The following is a 25,704-nucleotide window of genomic DNA, read 5'->3' as shown; positions in this document are numbered from 1 at the left end:
ACAGCTGCTATTCAACTTGTATTCTTTTCCACGTCCTTAATGTTTTAACAGCCACTGAGTGCTCAGTGATGCTGTGGTGGCTACAGCCAGCATTATATTAATTGATAATTCTGGCGCCAATTCTGAAAAATTAGTGTTTGGCAGCCTAAGGCATCCCCATTCATCTCCTAGTGAATAAGTATAGTTAGTTAGAAAGTTAACTTCAAGTGTGTGAAATAGGAACTTCAGAAGGTGACAGGTTCAGCCCGGCCTATGTGAACACAGGATTTCAGTTAACTATTATAGGATTTTGATAGACTTCAATAAGAATTGTGTACAGCAAAGGCATAATTTGTGTTTTGTAACAAGTGATGCCTCTGCAAAGTAGTGCCCAGCAAGTCTCCGTGAAAGGTGGTAACAGTATCATTTCCTGTCAACTAGGCCATTCCATTGGAGAAATAAAAAAATAATTGCTACATGATTTTTTCAGAATTTTTTACAGTGTTGTTTTACCAAGCTGTCACGTGGTGCAGAAAAACAAAAACGTTACTTATGCTTCCTCCCCACCCACAAAATCCTTGGCAACCCTATAGGATGCACCCTAATTAAAATTCAATTCAGAAATTTCAATCATCATAATTCTCTCCCCCTTTGGGCTCTAAAAACTGTCTAATTAAAAGCTGTTTGCTGCATCTACAAATAGGTGCAGCTGTAAACTTAGGGAACATGACCTTTGTTCACTTTATAGAGAGTTTAGTTTCATGGATGAGCCATAATCCCAGCTATGCATTTGCAAATAGTTTATGGAAAAAGCTTAGGGCTTTCAGAAGTCATAATAATAAAAGTTTGGGTGTCTTCTGTAGTCTTTCTCATTACTTCACTGAAAACACAAGCATGATACCCCAAACTCTTGAGAGCTTTAAGATATTTGATAGAATTAAAAAATAATTGCAGGATAATTTCTGTGGGCCATAGGAGACAATTTATGCCATCTACATAGGCAATCCAGCCCAGATCGGGTAATTATGAGGCATTTTTTTCACTTGAAATAATGTAATCTATATGCAGCTGGGAACTAGGAGACTTTCCTGTGATTTCAGGTTTTCCTTAGAATAGTAAAATCTTTACTATCCTCATCCTAAAAAGAAAGCCTCATCAGCTCTAACTTGGACTGCCTCCCTGGAGAAGGGGAATGTCCCTGTAAAGTCTTGCTGTAGGCTCAGAGGAAGACTTAGTAAGGTATGCATTATCTCACAGGAGGATTAAGCAATTATGTTTAACTGCCACTTAATTTTTTATTATTCTACCATTCCAGTTTCAGGCAGCATGGATATTAACTTCAGAAACCTGACATGCTAGCAGATGAGAGTGAATATGCAACAGTTAATTATCTGCATTGGCAATGATAAAACATCTAGTGTACCTCTGAGGTAGGGAGGACATGATAAATCCCAACTGTCTGATCACATAAGATACATAAGCATCAGTAGCTTTTGGTGTAAATCTCAAAAGGGAATCTTACCGCCTACAATTCCATGGCAGTTTTGGTAGCTGGTGCACATGGGGTTCGGCAGAACATCAGATCCGGTTGGTAGGTGCACGTGTTGATGGCACTCCAGCAACAGACAGAAGTCTCTTTTACTTGAGATTTTTGCCTCAGTGTAGTAGTGGGAAATTATACTCCAAGGGAACTTTCAAATGGGTCCTTTCTTCTCATGCCTATTTCTCTAAGAGCCAGAGACAACTCTGAACAGCGAAGGTGACTGCCTAAAAGGGTTAACCACTGAGGATTAAAACAAACATATGAAAGTCGGAACATTTTTAACCTTGTACAAGTTATAATCAGGATCACTGTTTACCTCTGATGGAGATGTTAATATAAACCAGCTCCTATTTAGAAAGAAAAATTCAGGTTATAAAAAAAGAAAATGATCCAGGCACCTGTAATCATTTATTTAATCAATGCGGTTTTAGTAAGCCCTGCAATTAACATAATAACCAAGTGCCCCTAGGTTCACCTTCAACAAGGACTGTGTCTTCGGGGCGTATGTGAAAAAATATAAGGAAAGGCAATCAACTATTTAATAGCTGTTATTCTACACATTTATAAAAGTAACAGTTTTGCCAGGGAAATAGTTTTCACCCAACCACCATATATCCGAAAGTATTACGCGGAAGTATAAACTCAAAATGAGGCCAAGTAGGCTCAGTAATACTGGGGCTCATAATGTAGGAGCTGAGACTTCCCAGGTCTGGAGGAGTTCCATGACCCTAGAAGAGCAGGTTCTGTTTTCACTTGGAGCAACAAGAATGGTAGACAGAGGCCCTGCATCAGCTACACTTTTTAGTGTTGGTGAAAGTGAAGACCATCCCTCTGTTTTGATACCTGTTCAATCACACAAGAGAAAGCCACGAATGGTTCCCCGCTTTGCACAGTCCGGTTTGCTTAGGGAGGACGTTTTCCCTGGGCATGTTGGAAAAACGGGGAAAACCATGATTTCATCTGTTACACCTTTTTTTGCACACACTTTTCAGCCAAATCATTTTCCTTGTAACAAAATGAAACTATCCGAAGAGTAAAAATTGACTTAATGTCACAAGAACCAAGTTTACCTGATTCTACAGAAACAAATTTACCTGAATTTTATAGAAACACAAGCCAGTGGGTACTTCACAGCATCCAAAAGCTGGGTCTTTCACACTGGTACCAGTTGATTTTTTTTTTTTTTTTTTGAATATGGGGCAGCCTCACTGCTGGCCTGAGAAAGAAGGGTAGTTGCTTTGGGATAGAACTGCTCTGCCTTCCAAGATGGTGGCTAGAGTGTCCTGCCCCGTTGTGCAGAAGGCTGAGGAACTTGTGTCATGCCCTCTGAAAGCAGCTCATGGACACGGGGAAGTGAATGCAGTGACCTGGTCATAAGCAAAACATAGTGAACTGTGGCATTGGGCATATTTCTCATAGGTGACTTCAGGTGCTACAGAATAAATGGCAAGTGGTCCTTTAAGATGTATCAGTCAGCGTACGGCAGCGACAGAAGAACTGAAAAAAGTGAAAGGTGCAACAGGGAAGGTTATAGTAGAAAAGGGATGAAGAATTGATTTTAAAATGGAAGCCCTTCCTGAAAGAATTCAGGTACTTTGTTCCTGCCCAGTCCTGTCAGCATTTTGCTTGAAATTTCCCCTGTTGAAACACCATATGCTACCCATCACCGTGTCTCTGGGGGATAAAAAGAGGCCTCAACAGCCCTTCCCTCACCCCCTGCCCTTTGTAAGAGGAGTGTAGCCTGCAAAACATTATCTACTCAGCATCCTGCCTCTTGCCCTTAGAGCAATAGAGGCAGGTCCAGACCTAACTACATGTTCATGTGGATGAGCTTTGATTCGTGTAGAACAGCAATTATGTAGTGCCCTGGGGTGGTGGAAAGTACGAATGCATCTCTGCTCCTGACAAAAGTTTAGTTCCCTTACTCGTATCAACGGGATTCTCTCAGCTCCAAGCCTTGGCTGTTAATAAGGCTCCACCAGGATGGGGAAACCTCAGTCTAAAGAGAGCTGCCTGCCCAGGCCTGCTTTCACAGTGAGAGGTGAAGGAAGTTCTCATCCTCCCACACAGAGTTGTTCAGACCCAACTGCTCTACCTGTAGCTTCAACATATCTGGGACTGTAAGGAACACCTGTGTGCCATTCGCCTGTGCTTGACATCCCAGAACACCTCTGAGTGACAGCCTGTGTCTTAAATGTTGATACCTGGGACTTGAAAACCAACGCCTGGCTGCAATAAACAAAGCAGCAGTTCTTCTAGATGCTGAGCACGGTCTCCGCACCACCCCCCTGCCCCCCCCACCCCCGGGACAGTTTTCCCCTGAAGGAGAAGGAAAGAGGAGAAATTAGGGATGTCAGAGATAAGGCTGCTGTCTGCCAAAAAGAGAAAAAAAAGAATGGAAAATCTTGAAGAGGTGATGCCTGGATTATACCACCAATGCACAAGTTCCAGAACAGAAAGGTGGGAGAGTGATAGAGCCAGTGCTGAAAGCAGAAGCAAGACCTGTGGAGCCGGCACGCACACGGCAGGGGTTCCCACGCCGTCCACAGCCCAGGAGGGGAGGGGCAGGATCCTCTGGATACAGTCTACACCACGTCCCAGGGCCACTCGCCCCAGGGCTGAGTCCAGGGCACTCCATTGTCCAAGTGCTGACCTACCTGCCAACCTTCCCTTTTCTCCTTCTCCCAACAGGTTACTCTGTCCTCTGGGGCCCCTCTCTCCTCAGCGACCTGCTAGACTTTAGCCTCCACGGACAGAACCGTGGAGCCTGAGTGCCGATTAAAGCGAAGTTTCATTGGTGTGAGGCCTTGAGTTCTCCTCCTCCAGCAGAGCTATTCTTTGCTTTAGCATCCTCACTTGGGTCTCATGTCTCTCCACCATGGCCATCATCTGAGACTCCAGCTTCTTCAGTTTGTTTTGATGCTTCTTCTTTGCTTTCTCATAGGCAGCCACCAGGTTGCTATGTGGGAACAGAAGGAAATGAGAATGAAGATTTATCCTAAGTAGCACTGAGATGCACACTGTCCTGCCCACTGGGTAACCTGGTCCAGTAAGTACCACTCCAGACAGAGGACACTCAGCCTCTTCAGTAAGAATTTGAAATCAAGTGGTATTTCAACGCTCACGGCCACTCGTGTATTGACTTAACCACGATTCATTCAGCCTGACTGCTAGAGGCTTGTCACTAACGTATCGGGAGGGATTTAAACCAACAATCCAAACTGGCCACATCCAAAACAGATAAGCAGAAAAGGTAGCTGAATTCCAGAAATCTGTCATGGAAATACCAATAGTGGATCTACTTGCTGTTCCATGGCTGCTTGCAGCATGGTCAAGTGGCAGTTGCAGGAGGGAGTTCCTCACACACTGCAGTCTAAGTCACCTCACCTAGGATGAGGACAGAGAGGCACCAGCCGTTTCCCTTTATGCTTTGGGCTGACGGGATTCAGAGCACACAGGCCATAAGCTACTAATGCTGCCAGCCAAACACAGGCCTCTGGGGGAAGAGGGCAGGGGCTGAGCCCAGAGCTAGGTAAGTCCCCATACTCTCTCTGGTCCAAAACAGCACCCCAGATCCCTTCCATATACTGTTAGGTTCTCAAAGTGTAGTCTGAGAACCGACCCCCAGTATTCCCAAAGCCCTCTCGAGGGAAATCTGTGAGGTCCTTTATTTTCTAACTACAGATGTACACGAAGCTGGGTTTCCTCAGTATGTTTCAAAACCACATATTGCCTGGAGAAGCGGATGTGAGAATCTAGCTGTCCTGAATTAAACCAAATATTAAAGATATTTGTAAAATTGTAGAAGCAGTGCCACTCTTTTAATTATTTTTTGGAAAATAGTAATTTTTTAAATAAATGCCATTTGTATTCTATGTAGTGAGTTGTGGGGTTTTTTGTACATGAATAAAAACTTAAAATTTGTTTTAGTTTCTCAAATGAAATTTATCAAGACAGATAATTTTTAAGAACAAAACTCTTTGAGGTCCTTACTTTTTTACAGGGGTCACGAGCCCACAACGTTTGCGGCTGCTGTCTTAGAGCAATGCTCCCTAAAGTGTTCCACCCGCTTTTTGAATGCTGCTCAAAAAAAAAGTTGTGTAGCCAGTTTTGCTTTGAAAACATTGGCTTAAACATAGGCTGATTTTTTTTTTTTTTTAAACTGAATGACTTCTCAGAACCTTTCCTATATGAAGTGTTAGGAAGGGACCACAGTCTGCTGCATCTCCCAGACACATCTGACCCAAGGACTTGTCCTTACGGAGCGTTTCTTAGGTTTCTGTGGAACACTGGGAAGTCATACCCTAGGGAAGGTCAGGCTCTAAGGGAGACAGCTGAGGATTCACTGTTCTCTACAGCTGATTTCCAGCAATTATGGAAACGTTCTCCCTGGTGTATGAGTCCAAGCACTGCTGTGGATTACAAACGGAGACTTTACCTGTTGGCTCGCTTCAGGTCATTAACGAACTCCGCCGATTGCTGGTGTCGGATTTCGCTGCTCTTGGTGAGTCTTTCCAAGGCACTCACCAGCTCCTGAACTCTGGCCTTTAACTTCTTTTCTCTGTATCAAGGAGAGATGCAGCATGTTGTGAGTAACGTGAGAGAACGGAGATGGCTGCTGCCCTGGCAGAGAGGAGGAAGGCTTAGCCTGCCAAGTCCAAAGGCAGGAGTACAGACCAAAGGGGAGACACCAGAGAGCACAAGAGCGCCCCTCTGCAGAGCCCGAACACCTCACCACCGCAGTCTCGAAGGCCCGCTGGAGTCTGCTTTTAATGATAAGGGCCCTTTAGAGATCTAAGTGCGTGTTGCAAAGGAATAGGACAGGAAGTTGTTTCTCGTCTTCCAGACGGAGAAGTTCCTTCCTGCTGTGGGCAGACCAGATACTCAGCAAGCAGAGTGCAGTCTGACCACAAACCCCTGTTCCTGGTCTCTGTGCTCTTTTCCAAGTGTGCTAAGCATCTCCTGAACCATGCGGGGATTCAAGAGTATAAACCTGGCCTGGGTGCCTACCTGGGATGAGTCCCTTCTCAATGAAACCAACACAGTCCTACCGGGCAAAATAAAAAAAGGTGTGGTCGTGGTAGAGGGAGAACTGGTATTCTCATCCTTGATCACATTTCAAGTACGGAAGTTATATTCGCGCTCATTCGACTCCCCCAGTCCCTGGCTTCAAGTTCCATTGGGTCTTTACTACTGCAGAGACCCAAGACAAGTGACTTAGGAGGTTTTTGGTGTCCAAGTCAGCTTACTGCCTTCCTCTAATTCCCCTGAGAGCACAGACCTGGGCAGGGAGGCGTTACCGACCGCCCTCCTCCCTCCTGAGGTCCCCATCACAGGCACGGTGCCACTCTGTTCTGTCACACGTGGCACGCTCGGCACAGTCGGTCGTAATCTGCTCAGCAGACGCCCCCACCGGCATGCAGGCTCTAGGGCGGCAAGGACCTTATTTGGTTTCTTCCCTGATGTATCCTGAGTACCGAGCGCCGTGCAAGGGGATAGTTTCACAGTGACAACAGTTGTTAAAACAGGTCACTGAAGGTATGGGATACCTTGGAGCGTACCGAGTAACCAGGATTTATGGAAGAAACTCCTCTAAAAACAACTCATGAGTGTATGAGGAATGTAAATTAGCATGATGGTTCTGGAAGGCATTTGCCAGCATCTAGCAAAATACAAAATGAACCCATCCCTTGACTAAGAAACTTTATAGGAATTTTCCTTACAGAAACAGTATGAGTGTAGGTTCCTATACATGAGATGACAGTTGGATTCACTTCAGCTCTGGTTATAAGCTTAAGAATGGGAAACAACCAGGGGGCTGGTTAAGTCACTCAGGGTCTCCTAGTGGTTCTCTTGAAATGCTCTTCCCTGTTAATAAAGCATGCAGGCTGACGTGCACTGGCACGGAAGAGCAGCTGATACACTGTCAAGCGAAAAGGGTGAGTTCCATTGGATGTCATGTTTGCAGAAACAACCAAAAATGTGTGAATAGCTGATATACTGTAGTGACTGACTAGAAGGCTAAACACTCAACAGTGCTGAACTCCAGGAAGGGGGATGACGGATGCTTTCACTTCCTACCTGACTCATTTCGAGTTGCTTGAAGTGTTTATAATTTTGGATGCTTTTGTAAAGTGTGTGCGGAGTCTCAGTTGTGCTTCCTGTAGGATGGGCCTGGGGGGTGACCTTGAAGGGGAGGACTCACAGGTGCTCAGTGGTTCAGCCCTGGTTCTCCCCTCCTGGCTTTTCAAGTATCTAATCTTTAACATTTCTGCCTCCAGCTACTGTAAGTGCAGTTCCAGCTTCCCAAATTCATTAATGAAGAAAGGAATTGCAACACAAAACTCCAGGCCTGCTTCTGTGAGTGAGGATAAGTGTGCGTAGCGCCCAGTGACTTCGTCCCACCAGCCCTAAGGGAGCTGGAGGCCCCCCCTCCCCCACAGAGCCTTCCGGCTAGTGCCTCCTGGTTGCTGAGGTTTCTCCTGGGCCCTAGTGGCCACCAGGAAATCTCAGATCTGGCTGCATTTCCCACTGGAATCCCAGAGTGGCACCATTTCCCACCGTAAGTGAGAATGGGTCTCGAGAGGGCGGTTCCTCCCTCCTTCCCCAGCCCATCCCCTCAGCCTTGCAGGCAGCCCTCCGTCAGCTGAGGAAAAGTTAGGAGAGCATGAAAGATTTCTCCCCTCTTCCCTCTGGCTACAAAGAATAGGGAAGGGTTATTTGTTTTACGTTTTGTTACTGTTTCAAATTCTTTTATCTTTATTCTGAAGTCGATTAATAGTGCAAAAGGAAAGAAGAAAATTACGAAGAGAATTTAAAATCTAACCATGAATTCAAATTCACAACATAAAACTGCCTGGAGTGATACGGCTTCTTCCCCACCCCCTAATTACATCCGCATCCCTGCCCCAACCCCAAAGGGCGAGTGTGGAAATCCCAGCTCCCGCAAAACGAAGGGCCCAGGCCCCTGGGGACTGGAGGGAAACTTCCAGAACTGGCAGGCTCCAATGGAGGATGGAACCCAGGAAGGCAAGAGAGGCCCTCAGAGACCCTGCCCAACCCTGGCTGGGGGTGAAGGGAGATGGGGACAGGGCTGGGAGTGGGGAGCCATCTCTGGGAGCTGAGAACTGTCCCCAGAACCCCTTAGGCCTCCGGAAGGGAGGGAGATGGGAGTGAACTGCTGTCCAAACACCAGGGTAGAAAACCATGATGCTGATTTATTTAAAGCTATAAAGACAGGCTAAACCTCAAACTTAAACCTAAAACGTGAGTTACTTTATACCTGTTTTTGTTTGAGCCAGGCAGACGCCTGCAGTACTGAGTCATGCCTCTGGCGTCGCTTGTCTGGACAAACGCTAAACCCCTGTGCGGTAGCAACTCTAGGGCCGCTTCCCACACGCAGCCTAGAGGCGTCAGGAGGCCATTTGGGCACTTGAAACTCAGCCAGTCTGATCTGAGATGTGCTGTAAGTGTACAATACACACTGGAATTTGAAGACTTAATATGAAAAAAAGAAGGTAAAATAACTGAAAAAACATTGATTATATGTTGAAATGATAATATTTTAGATACACTGGGCTAAATATGTTAATTTCCCTGTTCGTTACAGTTTTTAAGGTAGCTACTAGAAAATGTAGTTACACACATCATGGCTTGCCTTTGTGGCTCATGTGATGTTACTCGCGGACAGTGCTGCTCTAGAGCATGTGTTTATAGTAACAGTACCAGGGGTATCCCTGGATTCTGATTCAGTAGGTTTGGGTTGAGAGCCAGGAAGTGCAGTTTCAAGAAGTGCTCCAGGGCTTCCCTGGTGGTGCAGTGGTTAAGAATCTGCCTGCTAATTCAGGGGACACGGGTTCGAGCCCTGGTCCGGGAAGATCCCACATGCCGCAGAGCAACTAAGCCCGTGAGACACAACTACTGAGCCCGCGTGCTGCAACTACTGAAGCCCATGTGCCTAGAGCCCATGCTATGCAACAAGAGAAGCCACCGCAATGAGAAGCCCGCACACCGCAACAAAGACCCAACACAGCCATAAATAAATAAATTTAAAAAGAAGTGCTCCAGGTGACCAAAACAGCACGGTATTGGCATAAAAAGAGACACATGATCAATACAACAGAATAGGGAGCCCAATTAATTTATGATAAAGGAGCCAAGTGTGTGTGTGTGTGTGTATAATGGGGAAAGAACAGTCTCTTCAATATATGGTCTCGGGAGAACTGGACAGCTACGTGCAAGGGAATGAAACCGGATCACTGTCTTACACCATACACAAAAATTAACTCAAAATGGATTAAAGACCTGGTAAGGCCTGAAGCCATCAAACTCCTTCCTAGAGAAAACACAGGCAGTAAGCTCCTTGACATCAATCTTGGTGATGATTTTTTGAATCTGACACCAAAAGCAAATATAAATAAATGGGACTACATCGAACTAAAATTCTGCACATCAAAGGAAACCACAAAATGAAAGGGCAACCTACTGAATGGGAGAAAATGTTTACAAATCATGTATCTAATAAATAAAGAATCCATACAACCCAATAGGAAAAAAACAACCTGATTAAAAAATGAGCAGAAGCCAGGGTTTGAATGAAAGAGAAAATTAAAAAAAGAAAAATGAGCAGAAGAGAGAAGATCTAAATAGACATTTTTCCAAAGAAGACAAACAGATGGCTAACAGGCATATGAAAAGATGCTCGACATCACTAATCATCAGGGGAATGCAAATCAAAACGACAATGAGATATTGCCTCATACCTGTCAGAATGGTTATTATAAAAAAGACAAGGGCTTCCCTGGTGGCGCAGTGGTTGAGAGTCCACCTGCCGGTGCAGGGGACACGGGTTCGTGCCCCAGTCCGGGAAGATCCCACATGCGGCGGAGCGGCTGGGCCCGTGAGCCCTGGCCACTGAGCCTGCGCTCCGCAACGGGAGAGGCCACAACAGTGAGAAGCCCGCATACCGCAAAAAAAAAAAAAAGACAAGAAATAACAAATGTTCGTGAGGATGCAGAGAAAAGGGAACCCTGTGTACTGTTGGTGGGAATGTAAACTGGTGTAGCCACTATGCAAAACAGAATGGGAGTTCCCCAAAAAATTAAAAATAAAACCAACATATCCAGCAATTCCACTTCTGGGTATTTATCCAAAGAAAATGAAATCCCCACCCTGAAAAGATATCTGCACCCCCATGTTCACTGCAGCACTATTTACAATAGCCAAGATATGAAAACAACCTAAGTGCCCATCGGTGGATAAATGGATAAAGATGTGGGATACATACACAATGGAATATTATTCGGCCATAAAAAAGAGTGAAATTTTGCCGTTTGCAACAACATGGATGGACCTTAAGGGCCTTATGCTAAGTGAAATAAGACAAAGACAAATACTGTATGATCTCACTTGTATGTGGAATCTAAAAAAACAAAAAGCAAGCTCATAGATACACAGAACAGACTGATGGCTGCCAGAGGTGGGGCTGGGGGCGGGCGAAATGGGTGAAGGGGGTTAAAAGGTACAACCTTCCAGTTATAACATAAATAAGTCCCGAGGATGTAATGTACAGCATGGTGACTAAACGTTACTGGACTGTGTGTTTGAAAGGTGCTGAGAGAGGAGATCTTAAAAGTTATTACAAGTAAGAAATTTTTTTGGTAACTATGGTGACAAATGTTAACTAGACTTATTATGGTGATCATTTTGCAATATATACAAATATTGAATCATCACGTTGTACACCAGAAACTAATATAATGTTATATGTCTGTTATGCCTCAATAAAAAAGAATGCCTCCGGTGATATTATTGTGCAAATTTGGGAAACTCTGGTAAGGCAGCAGTGCTATTTACCTGGGTCTACAAATGAGCTTCATGTGGTCTTGAACTCTCTGAATTTTTATGCAGAATTACACGCACGGTTCTACTTTTCTGAAGACCACAGCTTTCCTCGGATTTTCAAAGGAGGACCTGAAACACACTGAGAGCCATAAACCTGCTAATCCAAGTCACTTTGGAACCTCAACCATTCATTTCCTGTTCCTTCTAGTTTCTGATTCAAATTTGCTTGGCTTTCAGTTCAGAAAGAATTTCTATGGTTTGTCTAGGTAATAAGGCTAAAAGGAACACTTTCATAGGCTCCGCGCAGATGAGAAAGTACAAATGAAACACTACATGTTCCACTTGCCCCTCCATGGTAATGTGTTCACACAATGTTTTCCGGAACGACCAGAACTGTGTAATCCCTTCCTTGTGTCTTCACACTCAGTAATACAGACCCTCAGGAATATGCACCTACAGCAGCAAGAAGACAATCCTGGCTCCTACTCTCACCATGAAGACCCACAGCCCCCAGCACACACATGGGTTTCACTTACAGGTTCCGCCCCATCCCCAGGTTCATCTTTGGTCACAAAAGGTCCTCTGAATCTTACTTTAGCCACGCAGCCGGAAGTGCTTTTTATTTTTAACTGAAGCGTAATTGTCAGCAGTGGCATACACATGGGAAGTGAGAGGCAGACTCACAGTGGGAGTTTGCTGGTGACGAGAAAATCCAGGCAGGCAGCCTGGGCAGGGGACGGCCTCGCAGGCCTCTGCAGTGAGGCTGTCAGTGTGCCCGGGGGTCTGGAAGCAGAGTTCTCGGGGCCATCAGGGAGGAGGCTGCATTCTCCCGCAAAGAAAAAGGCCAGCTGCAGTGCTTTAATCACTAAGTCCAGATGAGGAGGCTGGGGAGGCAGGGCAAGAGCCGGGGCCTGATGAGGTGGGCAGTGGCTGCACCGGCCAGGAAACCTTCCAGAGGAGCTGTAATCACACCAAACCGCAGGGAGTCGCAGCCACAGGACCTAGAATTTCTTTTCTTTTCTTTTTGGCGGTATGCAGGCCTCTCACTGCTGCGGCCTCTCCTGCTGCGGAGCACAGGCTCCGGATGCGCAGGCTCAGCGGCCATGGCTCATGGGCCCAATCGCTCCGTGGCATGTGGGATCTTCCTGGACCGGGGCACAAACCCGCGTCCCCTGCATCGGCAGGCGGACTCTCAACCACTGCGCCACCAGGGAAGCCCTAGAATTTCTTTGTCATTGCTCATTATGTGGAATTAGACGACGAGAGAATGGTCCGCCTATGTGGTTCCTCTTCCTCACCTTCCATTACCAGGCTTCTGTCTCCACTGAAACTGCTCACGAGGCCACCGATGATCTGGGCATTGACACAATCAAGGGTCCCTCTCTGGCCTGATGTTCTGTCGGCACCTTCTCTTCCCCGAGCGCCTGGATTTCATCCCACTTCCCCAGCTGTCCGTGCGGTCTTCTGCCCTGGTTCCTCATCCTCTCCTCCACCTCTAAGTGCTGGGAGTATTTAGGACTTGGGCCTGGACCCTATTTTGTACCCCACCCTTTCTTGACTTGATCCTCTCCATTTGCATTTATTTCCCTAGAAACTACCTACATGCTAAAAACTTCTAAATCTTCAGGCCTTTCCGCAGAGCTCTGGAATTGTCCTTGTGACATCTCTACCTAACAGGCGTCTTCAGTTCAGCATGTCCAAAGCAGACCTTCTGAGACGGCCTCCCCGACCCACGCTTCCTCGCTTGTCAGAGGCCGGCAAGGCCATTCACCCAGTTGCCGACACCCGTCTTCAGTCAGCCTTGACCCTCCCTTTTCCTCGTCCTCCATGTTCGCTCAGCAGCAAACCCCACCTACCAAATGGGTGCAATTCCTGCCACCACCCAGGCCCAAGCTGCCATCATTTCTCTCCTGGACAACCACAGGAGCCTCCTAATTGGTGTTTCTGCTTCACCTCTGTACCCCAGAGTCTAGCTTTCACAGAGCGGCCAGAGGAAGTTTTTAATATGACAACTCAGATCGTATTATTGCCCTGCACTTGGAATAGAGTCCGTGGCTTTACTCTGACTAAAGGCCCTGCCTGACCCAGTCTTTGGTATCGCCCTCCCCCTCGCACCCTGGAATCCTATCCATTCTTAGCACACACCAAGCTTTTTCCCAGGACAGAACCCCGTGCAGTCAGTCCCCTCTGCTTGGGATGAACTTCCTCCCCACGGTTACTTTTCCTCCTTCGCATCTCAGCTTAAATGTCACCTCCTCAGAACAGCCTACCCTGACCACCCATCTAAACAAATGTCCCAGGGTAATGACATCCCAGCACCTTGTCACTTCCCCATTATTCAATGCAACCTATATTTACATTTTTGCGGAAAAAAAAAATCTCCGCAGAGACTATGGCTCTATTTCTTTCCTTCATGGTAGCCATTACAGTCTATAACTACTTCTCTTTTAGAAAATCCAGCCAGCAGTAACAGCTCTAAGTCCTTTACAAGGATGAAGTTATCTCTCACCACAAGCCTTGGAGGTCAGTACTCTATTATTATTCTAGTCTTCTAGATGAGGCACTTGAGGCACAGTGAAGAGACTCGCCAGGTTCGCCTGCGGAGCTGGGATGCACCCAGGGGTCTGTCTGCGAGCCTGCTCTTCAGCATCTTGCTGAAGTATGCTGCTTCATAACGAGCAGACAGTGGGGCAGGAGACAGAGCAGACAGCTCTCTGGTGAAGAGCCCAGGCCTGTGGAACTAAGGAGGGGGTGTCCCAGTTAATGATGTTCCGCAGGTGTTGTGTTGGGGCGAGTTTGCCAGGAGTAGCCACAAGATGACGGCCCAGACCTCCCTACGACCATGTTTCTTGCACATCTGCACGCTGCTGCCTTGCCCATGCTACAGGGTGCTTGGATGTTCTCCATCACTCTGCCTTTATGCGATCCAGGGCAAGGCCTTTTCTCTGAGCTTTTGGAACGTGGGGGGAATGACAGGAATAAAAAGAAATCTCAGTTATCCAAGCAACGCCTACCTCAACCCCCAGGATGAGCACTGGTCTTTCCCTGTGCCCTCTGAGGCCGGCTCTGGAGCTCAGTCATTTGTTGACATGATAATGAACTCACAGGTGCACTTTGTATTCCATTAATGTCCTGCAGACCCCTGTGCATTTACGGAATTCTGAGCACAACTTCCACTGCCTGACTGCTCTTGTAAATCAGCCACATAGGAAGAATCAGCAAGTGCAAGTTTAATAAAACAGCACCCTTAAAAATAATGGTCCTACTAATAAAATGGTGAAGATTCTGCTGCTTGTTTGCTCAGTGGGGTCTCCCTCTTTAAAGGACTCCAACCAGTTCCTTCTGCATTTCAATCCACTATGTGTACGGCTCAAAAACAGTATTAATCCATAGCTGCTGAAATAGGGGTCGATCAGTGCCATCTTCCTTCCTTTCATGGCCAGTTGTTCTTTCCTACAAATCTGGAAGATTTCTAGAGCTGGGCAGATATTTTTGGAACTCGGACATGAACCTGAACTCAAGGAGGCTTGCTGTGGTTTGTTCTAAGGCCCTCTGACAACCACGTGCTCTGTGGGCACCGACGGACGATGAGTGGTCTGTACCATCAGGGGTGCAGAGAAGAGGTGACACAGGAAGCTTCCGGAAGATGAGTGTCCTACGGGAGGGGGTGAAGAGGAGGGGTCCCCAGATTGAGAGAGATGGGGCAGGGTGGGGGGATAAAGCAAAGGGCATGCTCTCGGAAAGATGAACTGCCCAGATGAATCTGGACCGCAGGTTACATGTAGGGAAACATTTGAAATATGGGCTAGGAAGTTAAGTTAGGGACCTACAGATGATCTTGCAGGCCAAGCCACTGAAGGTGTATCTGCAGAGCAGCATGATCAGAAGTGTGTTTTAAGGTATTTTTGGTGGCAGAACACAAGGTGAGACTAATGGTAGAATGACCCATCGGGATGCTACTGAGTTCTGAGGGATTGAGGGCTAAACTCAGGAGAAGGCAATGCAAGTGGCATGGGATGGATGGGATTTTAATGGAAAAAAAAACATTACAATCTGCAGACAAGAGACAGAGATAGGAGACTTCAAAATTATAATCCTGGATCACTAGAAAAATTTACTTTTTTTAATATAAATAGGAATTCTGAAAAAGAGGCCAATTTCAAAGGGCAGGAGGAAACGGGATTATAATTTCTGTTTTAGACATGGTGTGTCTTCTTTTTTTTTTTGCAGTACGCGGGCCTCTCACTGTTGTGGCCTCTCCCATTGCGGAGCACAGCCTCCGGACGTGCAGGCTCAGCGGCCATGGCTCATGGGGCCCGCCACTCCACGGCATGTGGGATCCTCCCGGACCGGGGCACGAACCCGTGTCCCCTGCATCAGCAGGCAGACTCTCAACCACTGCGCCACCAGGGAAGCCCAGAGACATGGTGTGTTTTAAGGCTCTAGCCTGATATTCGGGGGAGATGTCCAGTGGGCAGAGAGAAGTGCGGCTGAGATCACTGAGGGATCGTTTAGAAGGAACAAAGTCACCAGAGTCGTACAGCTGGGTAAGTCATGACCCCTGCCCCGCCCCCCCCCAAAAGGGACTCTCCTGCAGGCAGCGGAGGGTGAAGCAGGGGAAGAAGAGGCAGGCACATAAGAAACAAAGCAATGATGTGTTCTCTGGTAGAACGAAATCAGGGCTCACGAGAACCAAAAAATAAACAAATTTTATAGACAGGGAAGAGGCACAGTGCTGTGAGTGCCTGGGACGTGGACTTTGGTGGTGTGAGGTCAGAGGTAGCAGCAGCACTGAAGCCCCAGAGGCACAGAGAGGGTGGGCAGCCTGGTGTGGCTCAGGGTGGGAGGGGGCATGTGATAGGGCGAGGGTGGAGAAGCAGGCAGGGGTCAGATCACACACTTGCGAAGGAGCTTGGACACAGACAGCCGGAGTCACTGGAAGGTCTTAGGTAATGAGGTGTGGTAGGCAGAGTTCGAAAATGGCCTCCGAGAGTTTGGCCCCTTAGGATACACACACATCCCAGTTATTCAGTCATCCAGGTGCTGCTGTGAGGGAATTCTGCAGATGTAATTAAAGTCCCAAAGAGCTGATCTTAGGATAAGATGATTCTGGGTAGACCTGGCGGACTTAGGTGAGCCCTTAAAAAGGACTGGGCTCTTCCTGGAAAGAGATTTGAAGCAGGGAAGGGATGTGATAAGAGGGAGGTGTTTGCTGCTTTGAGGACCAGGAAGTCTGTGCAGAAGTTCTAGAGGCCTCTAGGAGTTACCCCTGGCCAAGAGCCCCAAGAAAATGGGATGTCAGCCCTACAACCGCCAGGAGCTGACTTCTGCCAACAGGCAGAACGAGCTTTGAAGCAGGTTCCTCCCAAGAGCCTCCAGATGAGAACAGGGCCCTGGATGACATGTTGACTGCAGCCTTGTAAGACCCTAAGCAGAGAAGCCAGTCGTGCTGCGCCCTGCTGACCCACAGAAACTGTGAGCTAATGAATGGGCATTGTTCAAGCTGCAAAGCTTGTGGTACTTTGTTACACAGCAGAGGAACACGAGTGTGAGGGTACCATCAGATCTGCATCCTGTAAAGTTACTCTGTGACCCTGAGAGGGCCCGCTCTTACGGGGTCATCCTCAGGCGCACACAGATGCGCTCCGGGGTCTCCTTAGAGACAGTTCCCCCAGAGTTCCCTCTCTGCACAGCGACCTTCTCCCACCAGCTGTCTTCGCTTCTTGCCTTTCCCCTTCTTAACCCACCTCAACCTGAAGTGGTCGCTTCCTTGCTTTGAAACATGTTCTTTGCTTGGCTTCTGTGTCAGCGCTGTGGGTTCATGTGTCATCTGGAGTCCCTTCCATTAGGAGTAATTCACCCAGCGGTGGAGGCCCACGGGCCAGGGCTGAGCGGGGAGTTCCCACTCCGTCTCTTTGAACTCCGAGACGCCGCCTTGTGTATCTTCCTGGATGGCCCAGCTCCACTCCCCACAGGGGCACATCCACGTCCTCCAGATCTGGTCTCTTGTGACCACCCTAACCAGTCGGGGCCCACCTGCCCCCGATCTCTCCCTACAGGGATCTGACACACAGCCCTCTCCCGGCAGCAGCAGCTCGCCTGTAACTCATCAGAGAGATGAAAGGAAGTCTAAGTGCCCCTTCTCTGCTGATGAGTCGGGCGCATCCTGTCCCTGGACAGAGCGGCCGCTGTGATTTGCTGATTGCCTTCACTTAGCATTTTACAGAACCATCTGGCACTTGCAGGCACAGGTGGCAGCTGCCAGTGCCCCGAAGCGCTCAGCAGAGCCCCTGGCGGGCCTGTGACTAAATGAGCACAGCCTCCTGCAGGGACAGGGCGGCGACCTCTGCGGTGCCTGGGTGGGATATGGAGCTGGTCCTGACCTGCCTTGGGGCCCAGGGACAGGGGTGTGGAATCATCTGAGGTGATGCTACATGCTGCTGCTCACCACGTCACAGCCCTTTCCTGATTCCTCCCTGTCCCTCAGCACTGAGGGGCACAGCGTCCTTACCTTTTAACCGCAACGACCTGGGCTCTGTGCATCTGAGGAAGTCCGCCCTCACCACCAGCCCTTCACGTGTCCTCAGCCTTCGGTGGACAGATGGGCGGCTGTGTACCAGGAGCACAGGGATTCCCATCTGCCCAGGCCATGCATACTATGCCGGGTCCAGGTGTAGGTGAGCCTACACGAGCGGGCTCAGCTCACACTCACCTGCAAGCAAACCTCTGCCAGCACACAGGGGTCCGGGAGACACGGGGGGCGGGGCCTGCGATTTCCCCGCTGCCTCACTGTGTGACCTTGGGAAACCGCTGGGCCTTGCCGTGCCGGTCTCCCCCCCCCCCACCTCTTCCCGCATCATATGGAGAACACCACCTGCCCCTTGCTGCTTTCTAAGTATGGCGAAGATGGAACAGTCTGCTCCTCTCAGCTGTGCTCGGCTCCCGCAGGCACGCTACATGAATACCACGTGAAGTACAAAGAAAACTCATTGCTGAAAATTCCCTCTCCTTAACCGCATTTGTATAGTTTACTTCTTTGGTGGTTCGGTTAAATTTTACTAGGACCACAAGCAAGAGAGGGATCTGGGATGGAGAAGGGTTTTGTAGCACGCAGCCTATGCAGACAACAGCAAAGACAAGGTGCCCTGATAAAAAAAAAAACTCATGTGCAAGACTTGGAAACCTGGTCATCCAGATGGGGTTTTATGGCAACCCCGGAGCCAATAAACTACAATAAACGTCCATGGAAGTGGAGGGAATGAAATCAGACCAGATGGGAGGTAGCCAGTCAATGTGTGATTGCACGGAGGCCTGGTTTTGTTCCAAACAGAAGGCGGCTGGGAGCAGACACACCGAGAGAGCAGGGTCGCAGGGCAGGGGCCCGACCGAGGCTGCAGCCCCGCTAGGTGTTGCGGAGACTAGGCTGGGACAGGGCAGGAACCTAGGACCAGTGACTAGAATGTCACAAGGCACATTCCTAGGGGCTCTCCTCCAGAAAAGTCCATGCCTAGCCTCTGCTCCAGCCTAGCCTCTGCTCCAGCCCCCTCACCACACCTGCTCTTCTCAGTCCGGTTCCCCTGGCCCACAGCTTCGGTGTTTGGAACCATCCTTTTCCAAGGTAGGAATATGTCTGAAAATTCTGGGAAGGTTCCCTCAACGGACTCAACCACTAGTGTGGCGGTGATTTAACATCTTCAAAGAAGGTGGTAGTTTCCACTTGATTTTTAAAAATAGAAACATCCCCAAACCTCAGCCTTTAGGTGTCTGTATTATATATCCTCATGAAATGACGATTCCACTTTCTAAGCTATATTTACAGTATAATTATGTTATTTTCCTTTTTCCTGTAGCCCTGTGGGTTCTTTCTTGGCTCCATATATCTGGGGCTTGATTAGAAATCCATGCTAAGCAACTTAAGGCTGGCTATTGGAAATCCATTGTGACTGACAGAACAAATGAAATCCCTTTATGTTTAGTCAGCAGAACCTGCATCCTGCTTGTGCCAGCGAAGGCCTCTGAGGTTCGGGGAACTTGGAAAATGCAGGGGCTTAGCTTACAGATACAATATCCAAATGGCTCCCTGCTGGCAGCAGGGGGTGGTTTGCATCCCGAATTTCTGGCGCAATCACGTCATTAGGATTAGCTGAGGGCATTCTCCCTGCAGCTTCTCTCTTCCTGCCTCAAGCAAAGCGATTACCATTTAACCACATGGCCAGAGGCACTGGCAATGTAAAAACTGAGCTATTACAACTTGGAAGGAAAGACAAAAAGTGGCGGTGAGTAAATCAGGAGGGTAGTGAGGTTCCCCACATGGCAGCCTGCAATCCACCCTCAGCCCGGAGGCTACACTATAAGATAAACAGCCCTGGCTGGACCAAGACAGCAGCCTGAGCACACACTGTAGCCTTCCCCTCCTACCCCAAATCCCCAGAAACGATGGCAAATGTATTTTTAAAAAAATCCTCAAGCACGATGGAAACTAAGGAGTGCTCTTCGTCTGCCAGAAACCCTGAGGACTCATAAAAAAAGGAAAGGCAGATTTTTACTCTTCTTGAAAAAGGAAACCACAACTCAAAATGCACACAAAAGCAAGCTGCTACAAAAGGAAGAAAGGGATTCAGAGGTGCTTCAGTGAGAGGTGCTGGCCATTAGAGCCGGAGGGGACCGGACGCTTGGGTCAGATACGCGGCCTACAGACCCGCTGTCAGCCGGGAGGAACAGAAAGCCCAGGAGGCAAGCTTGTGAGCCGAAGCCAAGAGTGAGTCACAAAACTCAACCTTAAAAACTCACATGTGAGGCAAGTTAATACAGTAGACAAAATAACATTTCAGAGTAAGTACAATAAATATCCTGAGAGACGCAAGACGATATCATGACACAAGAGATGATAGGTTTCATCACCAAAATAAACTCAACACATCACCCAAACACCATGATGGCTCGAGCTAAGGAATAAATGAGTGAGCTGGAAAACGGAGCTGCAGAACCTCCCCAGAACTGCACTATCCGATAGGGCAGCCATGGCCACGTGAGCCACTGAGCACTGGAAATGTTGACTGGTTTGAATCTGAGAAGTGCTGTAAGTATAAATTTACTAGATTTACAGTAGATTTTGAACATTTAGTAAAAGAAAAGAAAAGAAAAGAAGATATCTCATTAATATCTTTTAAAAATATCGATTTATATTTTGAAATGATATTTTGGATACAATGAGTGAAATGAAATACGTCATTAAAGTGGACTGTACCTGTTTCTTTCTACTTTTTAAATGTGGTTCCTAGGACATCAGGCGTGGTCTGCATTACCTTTTGACTGGACAGCCCTCCTCCAGAACAGAGTGCAGAAGGGTGGCGAGAGTATGAAAAGTTAGGAATATGGAAGACAGATCCAGAGAGAAAGAATAGAGGGAAAGAAACAGCTGCAATAGAGGAAAAACGTCCAGCAGTGAATCAACAATGAGGCCGTCTGATTGGAAAGAGCCAGAGATGGGGAGGGAGGCATTCTCACTGAAGCTAGAAACAAGATAAAGATGCCTGTTTTTTTTTTCTTTCCTTCAGTCAACTTAATTACCTTTATATTTGAGAAATACGATACACATATAAAGCAGCCAAAGAAATTGTTAAAAATTCCCTAAAGATCCAACAAAATTTACTCGCAATATTCCATCCCGTTGATATGAGAAGATGCCTGATTTGTTCCTCACCATTTAACACAGTCCTGAGGTTCTAGCCAATGCCACACCACAACCAAAAAGTACACAAAGAGGCCTCTTCTACCTGGAGGTGAAATGACTGTATATATTCTCCCGGTCATTCCCCTTTCTGGCCTCCAGGTCTGGGCCAAAGAAGCCCGTATGGGCGCCTCCTCCTTCCCAAGCAGCCTGTAATGCTCCATGAGGAGCATGCGGGGAGAACCTGGCACCCAGCCGTCACTCCTGGAATAAACTGCGCAGCGGGGCTGTGAGCAGGGCGCTTACCGACGGATGGCGTTGGCGAACTCCGCGGCCAGCTCGCTGTCACTGCACGCCGTCCTCAGTTCAGCCAGAGACAGAGCTGGGGAGGCAGCGTCCGCAGACTCCTGAGGATGTAAACACAGCCGGGTGAGGTCTGCAGCCAAGCCGAGGGCGCCCGGAGGCAGACGGCGGGAGCTGACAGGCGGCGGCAGCTCCGCCCCTCGACATCCCCTCGACGTCCGCCGCCTGCTGCCCCGCGCTCTGAGCACTCACAGGGAGCTGCGCACTAGGCTGAGCCCTCTACACACACGTTCTTTTTTTTTTTTTTTTTTGCGGTATGCGGGCCTCTCACTGTTGTGGCCTCTCCCGTTGCGGAGCACAGGCTCCGGACGCGCAGGCTCAGCAGCCATGGCTCACGGGCCCAGCCGCTCCGCGGCATGTGGGATCTTCCCGGACCGGGGCACGAACCCGTGTCCCCTGCATCGGCAGGCGGACTCTCAACCACTGCGCCACCAGGGAAGCCCCACACGTTCTCTTATCTGATCATCGTGACGATCCTCTGAGGCAGATACTGTCATTATCCCCTCTTTGCCAAGGAGAAAAACTAGGGCACAGGGAAGTTACACTGCCCCAGGTATTCAGCCAGGACACGGTGGAACCAGGATGCCAACTGATGCCAGGTCAGTTCCCTTCATCACTGGGCTAAGCCTCTGGTAGCTCATAAAAGTGGGAAACACATGTATCCTTGGGTTGTCCGTCCCTTCATCCCGCGTCCCCTGGGGAGAGAACCAATCTTCCCTGGAGTTAGGGGCTTTACTGGGTTCAGTGTAATCATCTAGAAGACCCAGGAAAGGAGGAGGACAGCAGAAGCACACATTCACAGAAGATGTGCCTTAGCATCAGACAGGAGCTTTGACACCACCTAAACCAAATCCTCCCCTTTTACAGATGAGGAAACCTAAGAGCCAGAATGCCTAAATCCTAAATGGAGTTAGGACAATTCACAAAGCAATGCTCACACCCCTCCGAGCGCTCTGCCTTCTCTGCATTTAGACAGAGGGCAGCTGCTGTGCTGTGTAATAAGCACAGGGGACGGTGCTCACCTGATAGTTTGCTCAGCAGACATTTACAGAGGGCTGACTACAGCTCAGGCTTGAGAATAAAAAGCCCGTGATCTGTTACGCTGAGACAGAATGTAAACAGAAGGCTGTATCATGATGGAAGGAGCGCTTCCAGGAAGTATGAACCTGGCGCTAGAAATCCAGACGACAGGGGGCGCTGGGTCCCCTCGGCCCACTGGCACAGAAACGCCACCACACGGGGCTCCTCTGGAGGAGCCCACAGCACCTGAACTCCCCCCACCCCCATGCTCCTCCAGCTCTGCTTTCCCTCCCTCCTCTCCTCCTGGCGACCTGCAGACCCGAGCCCCCATCCACCAGCCCTGGAGTCTCTCCAGAGTCCAACACCCTCTTCTTGTGTATACAGGGACTGCCCTCAGGGTTAACATTTCATAAGACTCCTTAAGGACAAGGGACAGCTTTGTCTCACCCAGTGCCCTTCACTGAACACGTCTGGTAATCTCTGTTGCACACAGACAAGAAGTGAAAAAAACCTAATGTCACTTGGGCAAGATATGGGACCCAGCTTGCTGGCTGGAGGGAAAGTTTTAAACCAAGCATGACACCCCCCCGCCTCAGAAGCGAGAGTGGATGTTCTAGACCCCAATCTGGCCTGCCACCTGTTTTTATAAAAGTCCCACAGGGCAAGAATTGTTTTTGTTTTTAAAATCATGGAAAAAAAAATTGAGGAATATTTTGTGATGTATAGAAATCATATGAAATTCAAATTTCAGCGTCCATAAATAAAGTGTTAGAACACAGCCATGCGCCTTTGTGTCTGTATTGTCTCTGCCTTCACAGTACCATTCCGCAACGGCAAAGTTACGTAGTTGCAGCAGAGTCCACATGACCCGAAAATCCTAAAATGTTAACAGTATACCAGCCTCTGCTCCAGACTGCTTGCCTCATCCACCAACAAGTAAGACCAAATGAATAGCCCAGAAGGGAGGTATTATTGATATAGTAAATGGATCTAACATTTTTTAAAAAATAAATTTATTTTATTTTTGGCTGCGTTGGGTCTTCGTTGCTGCCCGCGGGCTTTCTCTAGTTGCGGCGAGTGGGGGCTACTCTTCGTTGCGGTGCACGGGCTTCTCACTGCGGTGGCTTCTCTTGTTGTGGAGCACGGGCTCTAGGCGCGCGGGCTCAGGAGCTGTGGCTCACGGGCTCTAGAGCACAGGCTCAGTAGTTGTGGTGCGCGGGCTTAGTTGCTCCGCGGCATGCGGGATCTTCCCGGACCAGGGCTCGAACCCGTGTCCCCTGCATTGGCAGGTGGATTCTTAACCACTGCGTCACCAGGGAAGCCCAGGATATAACTTTTGAAAGGCAAAATAATCACCTTCCTCCAATTTCATTACCTGAACAACACAGAGCACTCTTATAAAAGCTCCTTACCCTAATGTAAGAAAATAAAAATAAATCATCTGGCCTTTACCATCAAAGAGATTTCTGTTCTTTGAAGCCATTCCACAAAACACAGAGCTTCCCGCAGTCGAAATAAATACTAAGAACCAGGAGGATGCACAGTCCCTGGGCCTCTGGAAAGAGCCTGAGTAGTCCGTTTGCACCACTCCCTAAGGGCGCACACACGAACGCTGGGGCTCTGTCTCTCAGGCTCTGTCCCAAAGTGACTGCTAACAAACTCAAAAGGCTGAGCAAAGATTCTGAAGCTGTTGGCACAGAACAGAGCCCCAGATCCTCCCGCGTGAAACAGCTCTGCAGAGGCCACTGCTCACCACGATCAGACTCCCCAAGCACTGGGCACGTGGTTTCAGGGTGCACCCACATGGTGACCTTTCCAAAGCTCAGACTGTGTCACCTCACCCCCTGCAAAAACCCCTCAGCGATTCCTCCCCATCCTCAGGACGGCACAGCCGGCTGGTCTCCCCAGCCAGTGTATGGATTCCTCCTCCTCCTAGGCTTTGCCCTTGCCATTCCATTGGCCCAGGGTGGACTTCCTGGTCTGCCCTGGCCCTCTTCCTCAGGCTAGCACCCACTCTCCACTGGCTCTCAGTTCAGGAAACCTGTCCCGAATCTCCAGAGCTGGCCTGTGGCCTCCCCTTGCACCGGGCATTGATCCTTGCACCCAAGAACACCGTGCCCCTGCGTTGTGATCATCTATTTGCCCATTCCAGGGCAATCTAAACTCCTGGAACAGCCTCCAGCATCTTGCCTGGACCAAATCACATCCGTCACATGAACGGATGACTGAGAAGCAGCTGGGGCCTCAGGAAAGTGGCCAAGCTGGGTACCATGGCTATGGACTCCCTTGGTGCCCTTGCAGGTGAGAGGCGGGCAAAGGGTAGCTGTGGCCTCTGTGGAGCACGCGTCAGTTCTTAGCTGTTTAGCTGTTTCTTCACTGCCACACGGTATCATCAAGGTGCTTTCTTCGCAGGTACACTACTCTCGTGAAGACATCACTGCATCTGGGCCGTGAGGGGCCACTCATTAGACCAGCAAGTCAGCGTAGGCCCACAAGTCCTGGGCCTGAGACAAAGTGGGGTCAGGAGAAGCTGGCGTTTGTTAGGAACAGAAAATCTGACGCACAGAAATTCCAGCACCCTGGGGTGGGGGATATCTTTCTTTAAAGTCTGGACTATTTTTTTCTCCAGTGCAGTATTTGGAATCACTCTGAGATAGAGGCTGATGGAATGAGCTTGGATTCTAGAAAAAAAGACTTGTGCGCTAATGAAAGTGTGAGTTTGCAAGATGATATCATCGATAGCCCACTCTGTGTGATATCCTCGGGGTAATGCGGGGCTCACCTACCTCCTTCTCTGCCTCATAATGCTTCCGGCCCCCCACCTCTTGGAAGTCGAGGAGGAAACAGACGAAAGGAAGAGTGGCCGTCAGCCAAACTGGGGTTAAATCCCGATTCTGCCATTCACTAGCTGTTGAGACCCCCTCAGTTCTTTTAAACCTCATTATCCTCACGTAAATGGGGATAACTCTTCTTTCCTGAGAGTCGTGAGACTTAAGGGAGATGATACATGCAATGATCGGGTACAGAGTGATCAACCAGCGATGGTCACCGTGTGACACGTGATAGAAGGAAGAAGAGGTAGAACCAGTATCAGACTCCGGGACCACCGCATAGATCGCTCCCTGGATCAGACCGTGATCTGTGAAAATGCTTCAACTGTATGGAACAGTTGAATTGTATGGAATTTTAACTGTCCGTAAAAGTGAGATGTTTTCAAAATGTGGATTTGGTTTCTTTGCCCGCAGAATGTCCCTTTCTTTCGAATTTCTGGAATGGCTTTCGGCTC

The 25,704-nt window shown here is 48.5% G+C and overlaps 1 protein-coding gene across 7 annotated transcripts in view; it reads right to left on the bottom strand.

Moving 5' to 3' along the window:
- Nucleotides 1-1,917: 1,917 nt before the first annotated feature.
- MCC (MCC regulator of WNT signaling pathway) overlaps nt 1,918-25,704 on the bottom strand; it is a 464,176-nt gene continuing 440,389 nt past the window's right edge. For all 7 annotated transcript variants that reach the window (XM_067731409.1, XM_067731408.1, XM_067731411.1 and 4 more), the window contains 3 exons: nt 21,342-21,442; nt 5,961-6,083; nt 1,918-4,481 (listed from right to left, as the gene is read on the bottom strand). In XM_067731409.1, the coding sequence (XP_067587510.1) occupies nt 4,301-4,481; nt 5,961-6,083; nt 21,342-21,442 (405 nt within the window). In that variant the 3' untranslated portion in view covers nt 1,918-4,300. The remainder of the gene's footprint in view (nt 4,482-5,960; nt 6,084-21,341; nt 21,443-25,704) is intronic.

Source organism: Pseudorca crassidens, chromosome 3 (assembly GCF_039906515.1).
Source record: "Pseudorca crassidens isolate mPseCra1 chromosome 3, mPseCra1.hap1, whole genome shotgun sequence".
Taxonomy (NCBI): domain Eukaryota; kingdom Metazoa; phylum Chordata; class Mammalia; order Artiodactyla; family Delphinidae; genus Pseudorca; species Pseudorca crassidens.
Note: the sequence above shows the minus strand (reverse complement) of the source record. Positions and strands in the feature narration are given on the sequence as shown.